Source organism: Lottia gigantea (genome assembly GCF_000327385.1).
Source record: "Lottia gigantea unplaced genomic scaffold LOTGIsca_20, whole genome shotgun sequence".
NCBI lineage: Eukaryota > Metazoa > Mollusca > Gastropoda > Lottiidae > Lottia > Lottia gigantea.
In genome coordinates this window covers 497,737-514,768 of record NW_008708401.1, presented here as the reverse complement: position 1 = coordinate 514,768, position 17,032 = coordinate 497,737, and the positions used below count along the sequence as shown (strand labels likewise).

The 17,032-nt window shown below is 34.4% G+C and overlaps 2 protein-coding genes across 2 annotated transcripts; both read left to right on the top strand.

Moving 5' to 3' along the window:
- Positions 1-638: 638 nt before the first annotated feature.
- LOTGIDRAFT_83370 (hypothetical protein) lies at positions 639-4,328 on the top strand (the record flags this gene model as incomplete). Its single annotated transcript, XM_009053593.1, has 10 exons — positions 639-751; positions 1,077-1,170; positions 1,410-1,526; positions 1,753-1,860; positions 2,046-2,113; positions 2,332-2,443; positions 2,651-2,760; positions 2,869-3,031; positions 3,582-3,719; positions 4,140-4,328. Coding segments are annotated over 10 exons (1,212 nt in total), but the record flags the coding sequence as incomplete, so codon positions are not given.
- A 6,418-nt stretch (positions 4,329-10,746) lies between these two features.
- LOTGIDRAFT_114823 (hypothetical protein) lies at positions 10,747-11,340 on the top strand (the record flags this gene model as incomplete). Its single annotated transcript, XM_009053627.1, has 1 exon — positions 10,747-11,340. One exon carries the CDS (start codon positions 10,747-10,749, stop codon positions 11,338-11,340), a length of 594 nt encoding a protein of 197 aa, XP_009051875.1.
- Positions 11,341-17,032: the final 5,692 nt, after the last annotated feature.

The window sequence follows — 17,032 nt, the reverse complement described above, 5'->3', positions numbered from 1 at the left end:
TGTGGGTCATTTAATAGTAAAAACGTCCCCTAACATTGGTGCTATTTTTCATCTAGCATCTCCAGAAACTGAGCTCTGGTTACTTAATGACAGTGGCTCTATTCAAGTGCCATATTTATAATCACTATTGTAACTTTTATTCTAGATTTTATTGTGGATGGTTACTAGTAGTACAACAACATCAAACTGGTTTTATGTTTTTGTAATAGTAAATGTAGTATTAATACCATATGTAGGCTATTGTATTTACTATTATATACAACCAGAGTTATCAGACTCCAAAATGGCAGCTAAAGCACCACCAACGAATAAAGCTAAAGGAATGTCGGCCTCTAATAAAACTGTAGGGTAAGGTTAACTTAAATGAAATTAGCAGCACTATAGCTATTTTGAACTTTGGCCATTGAAATAACAAAAAAAGAGTTCTGTTGTTTGGTAATCATGCTTTAGTTTTTAGTCAAACGTAACCATGTCAGATTTTATGACCTGCAATATTTGATTGTTTAGCCCATGTTGAGGTTAGGGTGTTAAAATTACTAGCTTCTTTACAACATTAGGCAATAACACAGGGTTTAAGTGATGCAGTTGTTTGGTTGAGCTTTAGTAGTTAATGAAATAATCCAACATTAATTATGCTGTTATATTTAAGGTTATATTTATTGACATGGAATGTAGCTGAAGGTCCTCCTGTAGATTTATCTGAAGCTTTAGAGCTTCATAAACCAAAACTTCCAGAAGTATACGCTATAGGGTAGGTATCATTTTCTCAGAAAATTATTGCAGCATTTGTGATAGTGACATAATGTAAAGATTAGTGAAATTGCCAAAACCACAACTGTCTGATTTAAAATTAAAATGGTGCAAATCAATGCTATCAGTGTTCCCGATACACATATTAAGTTTTCAACAAAAAATATTTAATCTCTTCATCTCCCTCAAACTATCTTCTGTCTTTTTTACTAAATGGGGGATACCATTTCTGTATGGCCTCTTAATACTGTTTGCCAATACCAATATATATTTTTCTGTTGTATTTTTATTATTGGTTGATGTGTTCACAAACATTTTATTTCCAGTTTACAGGAAGTCTATACTAGTAATTCTGAGACTAAATCTGGAAGTTGGTCGGAAGCCATTACTAAATTATTAGCTCCAAAAGGTTATGTGAGGGTAAGAATTTCTTAATGTTTTAAACTGGAGCTACAGTTTCTCAATTGGTTAGGTTTCAGAATTTTAAAGTTGGTTTTTCTATGTTAGCAATTCACTTTGGACATTCCAACCATTAATGAGTAACATCAAAAGATCCTGTGTTCTACAAGCACATAAATGAAACTGCTGCCCTGACAAAATTTCCATCATTTCGTCCTTGAATGTTTTCAAATGTGAAATGTTGATGTGATCTTTTTCAGTGTAAAGAAAGATCTATGCTAGGTATATGGATAATAGTGTTTATCAGAAAACAGATGTTACCCTATGTTACAAATATAGAATCAGAAAGAACTAAAACAGGCTTCGGGGGATATTGGGTAAGTGCTTCTGAAATCCAATAGAATGCTTTCTATTATAGATAAAATGCATTTGTGAAAACTGATTTTTCTAGAATTTACATTTTCAAGCATTTCAAGAAAGAATATCCAATCCTTTTTTCTATTATTAATGCTATGAAATTCACAAATTTTGATTGTTTTTAAGTTAGCAAAATCATACATATGAATAAAGTACCTCATTGTTAATAGACACATATTTTTACAGGGAAATAAAGGTGGAGTGAGTGTAAGAATGGATATTTATGGTGTTAATGTTATCATAGTTAATAGTCATTTGGCTGCTCATATGGAAAATGTTCAAGAAAGAATAGAGGTTTGTCAAGCCGATTAAAGGCATATTCTAGTAAAAAAAATTGTGTTGGGATGTTTTCTCATGATGTTTTGTAGCATTATAACCTCTTTGATGATGATAAAAAGATTACCAGGAGAAAATATATGTTTAAGTTTACCAATCTAGATCAAAATTCATATTATAAAATTTCATGTTATCTTATTTAGGACTATGACAGTATTTTAGATGATCAGAAATTTAAAGATGAAGATGTAGACCATATCATGGATCATGAGTGAGTACTGGGGTATTTTGTTTATAAAATTCTTGGTGAGTAGGGCTGGGCAATACACTGGTATCACAATATTGTATAGAAATCTAAATCTAGGTTGTTTATGTGGGACATTAATGTTTTCGTAGTTAATTTTGTTTATTGATAAATGAAGTGATATAAAATCTGGATTTGAATCAAGAGTATATGTTGTATATAAATTGACTATTGTTTTATTTTAGTTATGTATTCTGGATGGGTGATCTCAATTTCCGTGTAAATGGTATAACAGCTAGTGATGCTATAAAGTGTATTAAAAAAGATGATTACAATCATTTATTAGAACATGACCAGGTAGAGACTTTTTACTTTACTATTAACATGAAGTTGACGCCCATTGTCTTCATTGTGTTCTTTTTCTTCTATTGGCTTTACAGTCTAATTTTAAATGAAAAATGTGATGCCTGTTGTAAATGAATTCAAAATAGATGTTATTTACTCCTTTACCATTGATATAAATCATGATAAATATTATAGAGTTTTGAATGTTATTATTTGTAGCTACTACTGTCTATGAAATCAGGGCTAGTATTTGATGAGTTTAATGAAGGCGATATAACATTTCCACCAACTTATAAATTTGATAAAAATACCGACCATTATGATACCAGGTAAGTTTTTTTTTTGGCTCGGCTGATTAACCTGTGTCAGTCTTGACACAGTGACCATCATGTCCAAAGGGATCCTTGTCATTAACAAAAATTGTTGATTTATTTCAGTGAAAAACAAAGAGTACCAGCATGGACAGATCGGATACTGTGGTACCATCATAAAGTGGGTTATGGTAATCTACGATTAAATGTTCAACAGAAAAAATATCAGAGTCATAATGATTATAAATCTAGTGACCATCGACCAGTTTCTTCTATATTCCAATTTCAGGTAGGTTTTGAACGACGTGCTTAAAGATTGTAAAGAGGTTTCTAAACATTTAATATGTAGGCCGATCAGAGACACTTATAGCATTGATTTTTATCAATCAGATTTCAGTTAAATGTCAGTGATTCTTGCAATGACTAAAACAAAGGGTTTTTGACGTCACTATTTCATAAGCTGCTAATAATATCAAAGGGCCTTTGCAATAGTGATGTCATGAAATGGTTAGTTTTAGAAGATTTGCACAAAGAAGTCCCAAAAAACATAAAAAATTTAAAAGACCTCTTTACAAAGAATACTTTGAATAACTTTACAACTAAGTAAATAGATGTCTATGTTGACCATGTTGTTTCATTAGAATTTTCCTCACTGTACACTCTATGGCTTGGCTTATCTATGAATAAGGATCAGGCTAGATATTCGGACAGAACACACTAGACTATTAATTATACTCAATGATATTATCAGATAATAGGAAGGACAATTCCAGACTTTTATTATTCTCGTTAATTTGAATCTGATACTGTTATTTGTGATTGTGATTGTATATTTTCAGGTATTCCCCCATCCACCAAGTCAGCCTATATCATTTCTACCTATCAATGAAATAAAACGAAAGACTGATATGACTATTAAATATACTGTAGATAGTACTTTCATGACTAATTATAATGATTGGATTGGACTATATCGGGTAAATAAATCACTGTTTTTATATACCCACTTCTTTCTGATTCCTTTTTGAACCAGTTCAATTACTGGTCTAGGTCAATGTCTACAGCTATTTTAGTTTCCTCTTGTCAGTGATACAGGTCAGTGGTCAACTGTGATACCTGTTGTTCATATTTGAGATCCATTGACAGTTGGAAATCGAAAAAGAGCAGCCTAATGCTGCTGCCATTGCCAAGTTTGATGATGTTTCCACTTGCTTTGCCAATTCTCATTAGCCCAATTATTAATACAGAAGTATCATGTTAAATCCCATTTATTTATGATGCAATATTGCAATTTAACCTCCATTTCCAAATCACCCAATGATAAGTGTCACATCAGGAACTGATGTCAATAAGATCTCCTCATTAATTTTTGCTGATAATGAAATCTATTTTTGTAGACTGATTTCCAATCATTCAATGATTATATAACCTATATCTGGGCCGTGGAGGGTGGACAGTTTCATGGTGAAAAGGGTGTTACATTGAAATTTTATAAAAGTTACATGACAATGAAACCAGGAAACTACTGTTTAATCTATCTGACTAGTAAATACAGTATTTGTGGAATCAGTGCCAAATTTAAGGTAATATTTTAAAATTACTAATATACTCACCATATACTGCAACTCTCATGTGTGCAACTTTTTGGAAACATCACACGCGTGTCACAATGTACTTAGTGCCATAGTTCCAAATTTGGAAAGGTTTGATATCTTATTGTATAATTAAAAGATACTTCATGTAATATCATACTCACAATGTCAAGCTATTATGAACTACTTCTAAAACCTTGACTTCAATAGCCACCTTTGTATCACGAAAGTTTGTAAATGCATCGATTTGCTAGCAAATACATCCAATCATAACCCCAATTATTTATAGCTTTTCTGTCCAGGTCTTTTTCTCAAACATTCAAGGTGCTTTTCTATCCTCTGATGCTTAGGGATTGTATCATCGAAATCATCATTCTACCAGTAATATAAAAGATTGTCACCACATAAATTTGCATTATGGATTTCAGATAACAGAATAAAGATAATAAAACCAATGGTGCCTTCAGATGATCTGTCCATGACAATGATTGGTTCATCTAATCTATTTTCTTCCAATCAAAAGTATTGTTGCTCAGTGATGCAGTTTGAATTCTGTGATGTTGGCAGGGGACATAACTCTATTAACTTCCTGTCTGTGATGGAGGCTTTCAGAGATCTCTATTTTTAAGATGTTGTTTTTGATATATTTTTAATGTTACTTTTCCTGTATATAAACTAATATTTGAGGAGGAGAAGAAAACCAACATTGCCTTTATGTTTAGACTTTGTGATGCATTACGGTAGCTTAAAGCTAATACAATTGTATCTCTTAGCATTTCTTTAATCAGACAATTATATCTATATATATTATATCTATCTATTTAATAAGCTATTATCTTTATATATCTTTGATATGTCTTATCATAACTCTAGTTTCAGAAAATCATATCTGTTTAATACGCACTTATCTCATGCTGCCAATACATCAGAGCGGCTATTCTTGAAAATGAAGGCTAACTTTCCAATATAGGACTCACTGAACTCAACAAGAAGTCAACATTGAGACTATATCAACAGAATGCAGACTTTCTAGTTAGAATCTAATGATAAGAGCTTATCTAATGCTGCTGACATGTCTTATGACAGCTAAAAGTGTATGACCATAATGAGCCAATTTTTAACATATTTTTATCTAAAAGATGTCTTGTTATTTTAGTTATTTTACTTTATTTCTTATAAAGGATAAACTTTACATAATTATTGTATTGAGATCTCTTTTATAACACCACAAATGTTATGTTAAACTTTATATTATGTTTATTATTTTATGTTTTTATCATTATCATTTATGTATTATGTATTTATGTAACTTAACAATGCTTTTATTGATATAGATAGAGTTGACACCTAGGACTGGGTAATATACTGATATAATGGTATAGGAATTTTAAAATGTTAGTAATATCGCCTAATTATCGTGATGGTAGTTATCATGATATATGTAAAATTTTTGACCAGATAAGATCATCTACATAATTCAAAAAACGTGATGTTTGAAACTGATATGATATTCAAGACTGGGGTGTCAACTGAGACCATTATCAAGATTGTTGTTCTGGCTGTATTTGCCAGCCATCTGAGTAGAAGACTGAAATATCTATAATACCTCTGATTTTGATATTTTGATTTAAGATTAGTTTATGTTTCACATACCGGTATGCAAATTTGATATAAAGGGAATGAATGTAGAATTTCTCGCTGTGACACAATGAAAACTCCCCTATCTTAACCTATGATATTTAATAAGAGATGTATTTAATCCTATTTATTTTATTAATATATATTATTTAATAGCTTTATTTCCAACCTGTGCCAATTCTTTCTTATCTTTAAAGTTGTCTTCCCAAAAAATTAGATTTCCTTGTGTATTGCAAACCTTTGAATGAATGAAACCATACGCCCAAAATGTGTGAGTGAAGATGATCTGTTACAAACACTAACCTATTTGAATTTCCCCGTTACAGTTTACCTGAAACCTCATAATCAAAGCTTGCATAATATACAATATGATATCTATGGGTGCACTGCTTTAATGTTATAATGCTGAAGAAATATTTGTTATGCTTTGTTATTATTAATATATTATTATGTTATTCCAAACCTTCCTAATTTCAATCTGTACCTTACTGACTCTTACCTCTGATAACTTATTTTGTCTAATGTAATATTTGAACAGTGGTGACTGGCAGCGAAGATTTTTAAAAAACCTTCTGTTAAAGCTATCACACAATTAGTTTGCTTAGGACTTTCATTACAGATAATCTACGCAGACTATTATTATTTGACTATGCAATCCCACCATATAGAAATTTACGTCCTGAAAAGTTTGTTAGCATTTTTATTTTTGCCAAAAATTATTTTAAAATAATTGGTAATATGATTTATTTCTGTTTAAGCTTATTTTTCTAATATTTTTATTATTTTGTTTTAAACCCCCAAAAATTGAACAATATTTAACAAGTAAACTACTTCAATATACCTCTAATAATTATCATGATATATTTTAAACTTACATTTTGTATTCATATGTTTTGTCTATTTCTGTATTTTTTTTTATTTGGAATAAATCTTGCCTCTAATGTATATCAATAAATTGAGTTTCATTTTCCGTCACCAGGTTTCAGATCAGATGGGACAATAAATCAAGGCCCTGTGTGCTACAGGATGTGAATGTTAAAGACCCCTAGACAGAATCCCTCATTGCACACTGCATGACATTGCTCTTTTAGCCAAATCAGATGCAAACAAGTAGGACTAAACTCCTTTCATTTCATTTCATTTGTCTAATATTTTGTTTGCTAAATGATTTACTATAGACATCATTGTGATAACGGTTAAGACATGTTCTGGCATTGAATGATTTACTATAAGCATCACATTTATATGGTTTTATCAATAGCTTCGAGTTTTATTACGCACGAACAATCGAGACTAAATATGAATCACCCAGTCTTTCACATGGTTGATTACAGGTGTGACAGGTAACGTGCCTAGTAATCTGGACTATGACTGGATAACCATTCAATAGGTACTATAATTAGAGTTGAAAACAAGTAGAACCGGTTTTATTACAAATACATTCAATAGAAATTCTCGCCTATTTTTCACGGTGGAATACCGAGGTGGACTGCCCCTTATTACCTACACATACCTGACCTTGTTTTACAGGTACCAAACCCTTACAGAGTAGGCCCGATCTTTATACCTGTCATATCAGGATAGACAGACAGTAGCAGTGGACTGAGGAAGGAATAACAGCAGGCATCATGAAGGTATATATATTTATTCATTCATTCCGTATTGTTTATTATGCTTTCAAGGTGTTTATATATTTATATGTTATATTATAATATGTTGGATCTTGTTCCACGAGGACGTTACAACAACAATAACCAAAATAACAAAGCTATTAAAATAATTAATAATTTTATAATTTTGTTTATGAATTACTTTTTCAAAATATTTTCCGGGACTCAAAAAATTTCGAAAACTGGCCCCGTGCATATATATTTTGAAATTCAATGGGGACAAATTATGTTACACACCCTAGCTACCAATCCCACGAAAAGGGTCGTAAACGGTACCAATTAGCCGACAGGGGCGTAGTAAACGGAACAAAGTTCAGGAATAATGCCTTGATTCATGTCTAGAATTTGAGGGCATCGTTTATTAAAATATGTTTATGTTTGTAGGGGTTGGGCCATGCCCTTTACCCAAACATCTTATTGTAGCTATTATTAACTAACTGTGCATTCTCTGTGAAACCTGTTTCTTACGCGTAGGCTAATATTATAGTCCACATCGAACATTTGTTATCTTTTGAAAGGTAAATTAAAATGATAAAATCACAGTAAATCAATACCTATGGATAGAAGTTAATATTCAAACAATATTTGATTATACTGTTAATGTCTTTATACTTCCACGCCCCAAAGGTTCGCTTATATTGTAAATAAACAATGAATAGTGATGCACCCATTCAATTTATTCTGGACACGAATTATGAGGAAATTAACGTTGTCTTTTGCAATAAGTAGACAAAATCAACCTTATAGTACAGTACAGTGGTTCCCAAAATTTTTCAGCCTTCACAACCCTGGAGTAATCATTTGAGCCTCTCACACTCCCAAAACAATGGACATTCAAAACGTTGTAAATTTTATAATTGTTATTCAAACTAATCATAATAATTGATATATAATCATACAGCCGCAATAAGATGCTCAGTGGGAAGGCAGTTGCTGTTTCTTTGAAACCATATAATAACCCCCACCCCACAAACAATTCTCCTACAACAGTTGTCTACATCCCCGACACCCCAGTCACACACCCCCAGGGGGTGAAAGCATCCCAGGTTTTGGAACCAGGGTTATAGGAAGAATGATAAATATCAGAATTTTCCTTTCTTCCATAAATTGTCGGACATTTCAATAAAGAACATTTTTATTCTATACGGATCGTAGTATCCTTGATGATTAGATGTAGATTTTATGAGGTCACTAAATGCTATTAAGTGTTTGAAAACGTCATCATCTCATATCATTATATAGTAATTGTAATTTCCATGGAATACAGTTGTATACTCGTACTTTTTAACAGAGTCCAAAGTGTTAAAAACATTAGGGTTTATCACCTGCAGACCTAAAACAAAAATTATACTATCATATCACATTAATTGGAGGAAATTGTTTATGAATATGACAATGATCGAGTGATAGGTCATCTATTGTCGCATTGGTACTTTAATAAATACACCTCTTGTTTCTACCCTCTATATCATAACCGTCTTCTCAATAAACTAATAGGCGGAGGCCATTCTGGCAAACAAAACTGCCATTGTAACCATACAAGGTTTATTTTCTTGAAATGATGATTTCGTATCTGGTGTAAGCTCATCTAGACTGTGGTGGCCCCAGCCTCCCGAAAATGGGGGTACAAAAAGGGGGCAGAATGGGGGGTGTCAATTTGAAGCGGCAACTCTGAGCCTCCAAGAGGGTTCTTCTTATCCAGGAAAATGTGAGAAAAATTGAATTGACGGTGAATTCTGGCATATATATTCGGGCCAAAACGACTAATAAATGATATTTGATTTGAATTCATTAGAAATGAAGTGAGGATACAAACCATTTCTCTTAGGGGCACAAATAACCCCCTCCCCCTGTACCCCTCCCAACAGAAATCAACTATTTTAAGAAATTAACTTGAATCACACTTTCATTGTTCTGCAAATTTTACAATCAAACCTTAAACAAAAGCGGGTGATGAACAATTTAAGATATTTGAACAAGAAAATTAGTATTCAATGATAGAATTTAAACTTAGAATAATACTGTATAAACTGATCAAACTGAATAGACAAAAACATCCTATATAAATATGACGAGAAACGTTACTTGTCGTATTGTCCTTATGAACGATCAGACGATGCATGGGTCGCAAATTAGTTATATACACGATAATGTAATGACGACTGACAGGAATTTGTCCAAACGTTTTGAGAAATTATGTGCTACATTTAAAAAATGTCTATGGCTTATTCTTTCTGTGGTTAGATAGTCTTTTTCAAACTTCTTTGAACATTACTAACAGGTATATAACTTTATTTCAGATGCACATTTCGTTATTGATATTACTAGCTACCTTGAGTGGGTACCGGGCAGTGGAGTTGGTCTGTCCAGCAACACAAAATAGCTGTCCATATGAAAACGTAGCCGTACTTAAAACAACTAAAACTACACAAGATAACCACTATTATATTGGAGGATTGTTTGGTGTTCATGAAACCGGTGATACAGCTTATGAATGCAGCACCACTATCAGAAACAGAGGTAAATAAAATTCCAAAGAGTATTGAATTCATGGATTGAAACCACTCTATGATAGTTATAGCACTAGGGTTACCCAAAATGGGAACTAGCGGAATTGGGATCTATATATACATGTATATATTAATACCTATAAGATTCCAATGAGAGGTCCAACGAAAGTAGAATGTATTTGAAGTAAATGAATAACACCGTTAAAGATAGTTAATATTTACTGCCAACATGTTTCAATTCCATATTTATAAGGCACAGTGAAATATGTTTGAATAACCTGCACCTCCTAACCTGTCGCCTTGTTTGAATACCAGCCTTCCAGAAACTCAATGAAAGCTTTACAGTGGCTATTCAATTAAGTTTTCGGCAAAGTCATTCTTATTATACAAAAAGGCACCTCTAAACTTTACCAGTAAAGCTTCTAGTTACCACAAAAGATGGCCCTAGTATTAACGGTATCCCAAGGCAAGATCGAAGTAGTACATGTATCCCATAGAGGTACTGATTTTGCCCCAAATTGGAAACCTCGGCAATATAGTAAACTTTATCTAATCATATTGTAAAATCATCTTTTTGTAGGTTTCGTCAACATGATGGCGTTCTTCTGGGCCATCAATCACTACAAGAGCATTGCTGGCTCTGAAGTAGATATTGGTGGAGTAGCTTTCGATAACTGTGGTCGACATGAACAAGCAATCGAAAACGTCCTCAGTTTCGCTCAATGTAAACTGCGCCCTGATGGTGTCGAAAGACGACAACTACTGGCGTATGTTGGTCCAGATCGTAGCAGTGAGGCTATGGCTTTAGGACGCACCATGACCGACTTAAATATAACTTACATAAGTCACTCTGCTACGTCTCCTGATTTGAGAGATTCCAAAAGAATTCCATATTTCCTTAGAACAGTTCCATCGGATGCCAACGATGCTCTCATCATGGCACAAATGGTAACAAGAATCGGTACAAAGTATGTCATGATAGTCTATATGGATGATGCTTATGGTAGAGCAGGAAGAGAGCAATTTACAGCTGAGATTCAAAGGGAAGATAAATGTGTGGTGCAAGCGGTCAGATTACCGATTAACCCTACCCCTGCCGAGATACAGGAAGTCACCAACATGCTGATTGCCAAGCAAGTTGTGAAATACGTAGCTCTCTATACAGATGCTGCACATGCCAGAGTGTAAGTATTTTGTTGCGCTATTTTTATAAATAGTTGGCCACTTTATTTTTATGGCGAACTGACGGAACAATAAAACTTAATCCCGTAAACGCTCCCTCGTACGCTACAGCTGCCAAACTGACCAAACTTGGTGCACCTACATGGCGTCGTCTTCTTTTCATTAGTTTAGAAGTGACAGAGAAAATGGAAGTAAAAGGTTTATTATATCATTTCAGTGTGTTAGAAGCTGTAAACTCCGAGAACAGCATCGCCAACAAGTTTATCTTCTTGGGAACATCATCTTGGGGTAGAAACACCGCCGTTATTAAAGATCTGCCTTACGAAGTTTACAACAATAGTATCGTCATTGCAACCAACGTTGCTGGCTCATTCCTTAGTACATATGGCTCGTTTAGAAATTATTGGATAAATCTTAACCCCAACACGACTATGCCAAATATGGTCAACCCATGGTTCAATCAATACTGGGAACAGAAGTTTCAATGTAGTTTACTGCCAACCGCCCCGAATAAATGCGATGTAGCCAACCAAAAATTGACAGAAGAAGATCTTAATGGTTATGTACCATATACCATTATGGCTGTGGGTGCTATTGTAGATGGTGTCAAACGTGCTGCCAGGGAGTCGTGTACTCAAAGGTTTGTTCTTGACTTTTTGTGACTTTCAAATATTAATTGTATTCATAAATTTTTTTTCTTGAAGGGAATCGAACCCATATCGCGACACATCAGATTGAGCAGCTTTATAAATTGGTTGTCTAACCGTGGAATCACTTCCAGTCTACAAATCCTAAACAAATTTATGGGTCCCATAGCACAACAGATGGCTTTTAAGAAGCTCTTTATCTCTTCCAGATATGAGCTATGCAGTAATCTGATGAACAATGATAATCGTGGAACTCAGGTATATGAGGCTATCAAACAGTTTAAAGACGGAGATTCCAATGTTTTCAACACCGCTGTAGATGCTGATGATAAATACGTTTCTGCGGACGTCACTGAGAAGTTCTCTCAGTATAATGTGTACGCTATAAGTAATGGTAAATACGAAGAGGTGAGTAAGTTATATGGTCGACATCACAGAAAATAAATTTGTCTCTGTAAGTGGTGAGTGAAGCGACTATGAAGTCTATAAAATTTGACACTGATTAATTAATCTTTTAATTAAATGATATAACACATTTTATTAAAGGGAAAGACCAACCATACTTTAATCTCAGAAACTGGAATTTTTTAGCTGAGCTAATCAGTAATAGTGTTCACAGCTCACCGTCAAAATATGAGCATTCAAATCCACGTGTACATTTCTAGTACTTCTGAAGGCTATTACATATATTCAAGACTGAAATCAACCCCTCATAATGGCACATCTGCCCCTTTAAGGCGAATACAGATTTTCATATAAGTGAATTTGGTCAATGGAATGTATTAAACGATGCAAGTGGAAGGATTTGTAGATGTATTTTTCAAGGGAAGAAAGATCGACAAAAGGATTGATAAAATGACTCTACAATTCACCCTGAAATCAAATTCTATTTACAATAGCATTCGCCAGGACAAACTCCACCAAGAGGGCTTGTTCAATTATAATTCTGACTATTCCAGATATCAAGATTAGCTGAAGAGCCAGTTGAATGTGTATTGATTAAACTGTCCGGTATTCTCAATTTCAGGTCGGCAAGTATGTGAACAGTACTGGCCTGTCTCAAACAAGAATTTTGGTCAGGAATTATTATCCAGGAGGCCGATGCCCAGATACGCCATGTTTGGTCTGCAACGAGGCACCGTCTACTCAGGCACTAACATCTACCACTCCTGCCTCGTCGGCTCCTGAAAGTACTACTAGAGACCCATTGGAAGGTGGCAAACAGGCCATGGTGTATTATCCAACTATGCAGGAGATAACTGGGGCATACGCTTCCCAGAACAGAACAATGGGAGAGTACATGACCCGATTTGAAATCGGACAAAAATGGATTATCGCTCTTGGTGTTTTGGCCGGTCTTGGTATTTTTGCCGTCTTTGTTTTTGAAATTTATGTCATGTATAAGTTACTAGGTACTCACAACAGTCACAAATGGAGAACAGTCTGGTTGGGTCAACTTCTGCTTTTCGGTATTTTCCTCAGTTATTTGACACTATTTGCCTACATCCCAATCCCAACCAAAGCTACTTGTGGTATCACCAGATTCGGAGTCGGTGTGTCTTACGCCATCATGTTTTCTGTACTGCTGGTGAAGCTTATGGTTATTCTGACATCTAAGGCATCAGAGTCTCTTCTACCAGGAGATATTGAGTCACCCAACTACCTCAAGGGTATTTACCAGTTCCTCATGTTTATGTTTGCTGTCGGAGTCCAGGTAGTCATCGCTATCCAGTGGTTAATAACTGTACCACCAGAGGCTATTAAGGTTATGGATAACCGAGGAGAACAATATTGGATCTGTAATCATTATACATGGACTGCTGGTTCAGGTAATTTATATTTTTCACTATCTTTTCATTTGAGCTCATGTTAACAATTCAGTTACTTAAACTATTGCATGCAGCATATTTGAAAATACACAGAATAACAATAGCCTAAGGGCTATTTGATTTTGGAAAACGGTTTTATTTCGTCGATGACATTTTCACGCTCATTGCACAAACTAACTTATTCACCAAGACATTGTCTGATGGTTTAGTTATTTACAAAGCGATATTGCTATGCTGAAATAAATTGTTTCATGTGTGGTAGTATAGCAGCTATATATGAAGAGAAATAGGGAAATTCCTTAACTCCACATTGAGGGTTGCGGCGTTGTACCCTTATCTCATCTTGAGCAAAGTAATGTGTATCTGCTTGCGGACATGATATAACCTACGTTAATTTGTTTCAGGTTGGAAAGATATGGGTGGGTTCGTAAGAACAGAGTTTGAGAACCACGTCTTGTCTCTGATCTACATCATGGTATTAATTCTGATTACCACCATATTGGCCCTGAAATCACATGGTATCATCACCAACAATAGAGAAAGTATATTCATTGGTATATCAGCTGGTTTCTCCATTCCCATCTGGTTGGCCTGGACCTTAGTTGGAGGTTTAAATAGAGATCATGGTTATGCTCAAGAGTTTGGTGATTGTTGTATAGCGCTTGGTCTCTTTTTAACAGGTGCGTGTTTTGTTTTTATTTGGGAGATGTTGTGGCTTACTAAGGTTGGACCATTGCAGATTGCATGACGTTTCCTATTTCCTCAGATGCGAAAAAGTAGGACGTAAAAGTCCATTCAATTCATTTCATTTAGTAATAATAGTAAGCTTGAATTTGTTTGCTAACAATGGAGTATGTTGGTGTGTGTACCGCTTACCATAAATATAGCCAAATCTTCCCAAATAGCAATTAGATCTTCCCTCCATTGTTCCCAAATGGCCTACTACAGAGTGATAAGAAATATAGATATGGGGCGTGGGGGCAAAACCTGCAAAGCCCATTTTCTGACCTCGTAGAAACACCACTGTTTGCTTTACCTAAACCGTACAAATATACATCATTGCTCCATTTTACTTTGTATTTCTTAATATTAAAACCAGTCTTTATTTTCTTTCTCCTTAGCAACCTTGGTTCTATTTGCTATGTTTTTACCAAAAGTCCGACAGTTGGTGAATATGGGCGTAGAAGGAATATATTTTGAGGATGATAGAGATACAGTTTATAACGAGTCAGTAATATTGGCCCCACCAAGTTATAAATCCCGACCTGGTTCGGTTATATACGTCAATAATCCAGGATTATACTCTGATCCAATTCATCTCAATGGAGATCCAGGTATGTCATCCTTGATATTTCCTTTAGGGACTGAAGAATCTATGCCGTAATGGGGAGGGCACGGTGACAAAAACGCCTTAGTATTCCCTCCAAGCAAGCAACAATCAAAATATTCATCTTTTAGTAAATAGAGGATTCCATGTCATATGATGATATGCGAAGCATCTTTAATGCCCCGATGTTAGGTGACCACTCCAACCAGTTAATCTGAATACTAATAACACCCTCCACAATCATATTCCTTTCAGGTCACAATCATCTGAAATACAGCACTGCTGGTAGTGTGTACAGCTCCCCACCTGGTATGTACCGTAAAGCAGATTCCACTATCGGTCCTAGTAGTAAAGTCTTACGAGTAACCGGAGATTTGACAGGAAAACACCCTGCTGAACGAAAACGACCTCAGTCAGATTTTGGATATGGTGGACGGTCTGTTAAAGGAACACTCGGTCGTAAGTAAAAGTTTCAATATTTTTTAACTTCAAGAGGTAGTCCAATAGGTACTTGTTGCACTCGATTAAAACGGCGCGGTGATACCCTGCCAACACTTTATTAAGCTCCATTTCTTTTTTATTCATGCACCTGTGCTGTATATTTTCGTACTTTTGTGTCCTATATTATGTGATTTAAGCTAATAATTCAGTTCATTTTTAAGATAATCCTATGGATGATAAATATCTTTCCGATACCTCATTTAAGTAGTCTGTGGGGTAAATTCAACTAATCATAGTTTTGAGAAATTTATCAAATCGGGTATTACATTCGCTTCACTGAAGCTGGATTGTTTTGGACAGAAATATGTCGTCTTATTTTGTTTTACATCTCCATGGAACGATCGTGTATATAGTGTCATTGTGGTGGACTTACTGAAAGTTTGATATCTTTTTTCAGGAAGCCGATCACATCAAAATATAGGAGCTCTTTAATTAAAAAATAGAAGAATTGGTGTAAATAAAAGGTGAATCTTTGAACATTTTAACAGAAGAAAACTACTCAAATATTTTTTGAAGGGGGTGGGGTATGAACCCGATATTCGCGAAGATATTTTTGAATAGCCTTAGAATAATGAATAATTAATGTTTCATTGATACAAGCAGATCAAGACTTGCGTTTTTGTATTTTATTGCATTCCATCTTTGGAATGCCTAAAAAGGAAAATGTCACATTTTTTAAAGAACGCTGCATTAATTTAACCGCGTATAGAAGTTCCATTATAAGTGTCTATGATATTAAGAGCAAAATAGTCCATTAGTATATGGAAATGAAAACTTGGTTAGGTAAGGTAAATGGTTTTCCAGATATTTTGTACATTTTTACCAAAGCTATGATTATGAGATTTTAGGCTGAATTTGATCGTTTTTCAACAATTTCTCTGACATTTTGTTAAGTTTATGAATTTTAAATAACCATTAGTATTACTCAATTAGTATCCCATATAGAAATTTTCCACATCGTATCTTAAATATCTCCGTCAAGTTTTCATTGTCCGGTCATAAAGACGGTCAGCGATATTTAAAGCCTCTTATAACCAGCTCCGCTTTGTTGTGGACAGTTTGCGACGGAATATGTCGATGTATGGTTGTCACGGACTACGATAGGCACATTCAAGCTACATTGGAATACTACCACGGACAGTAGCATTGCTTGAATATTGCTGACAGACTAAATATGGCTGGAGCATGGAGACTACTGGTACTAAATATCCCAATGTACATTTTGTATGCATATTGTATATTACTAATATTTTATGTTTCATTATCATGGTCAAGAAATTACTATAGATGTGACCTTATAAAATAATTGTCTCAATAGTGTTGGATGGTGCTTGAATGATGCATACCAAATAATTTAGGTTGTATTTCATTGCAAGAGCCCACAAAAAATTACG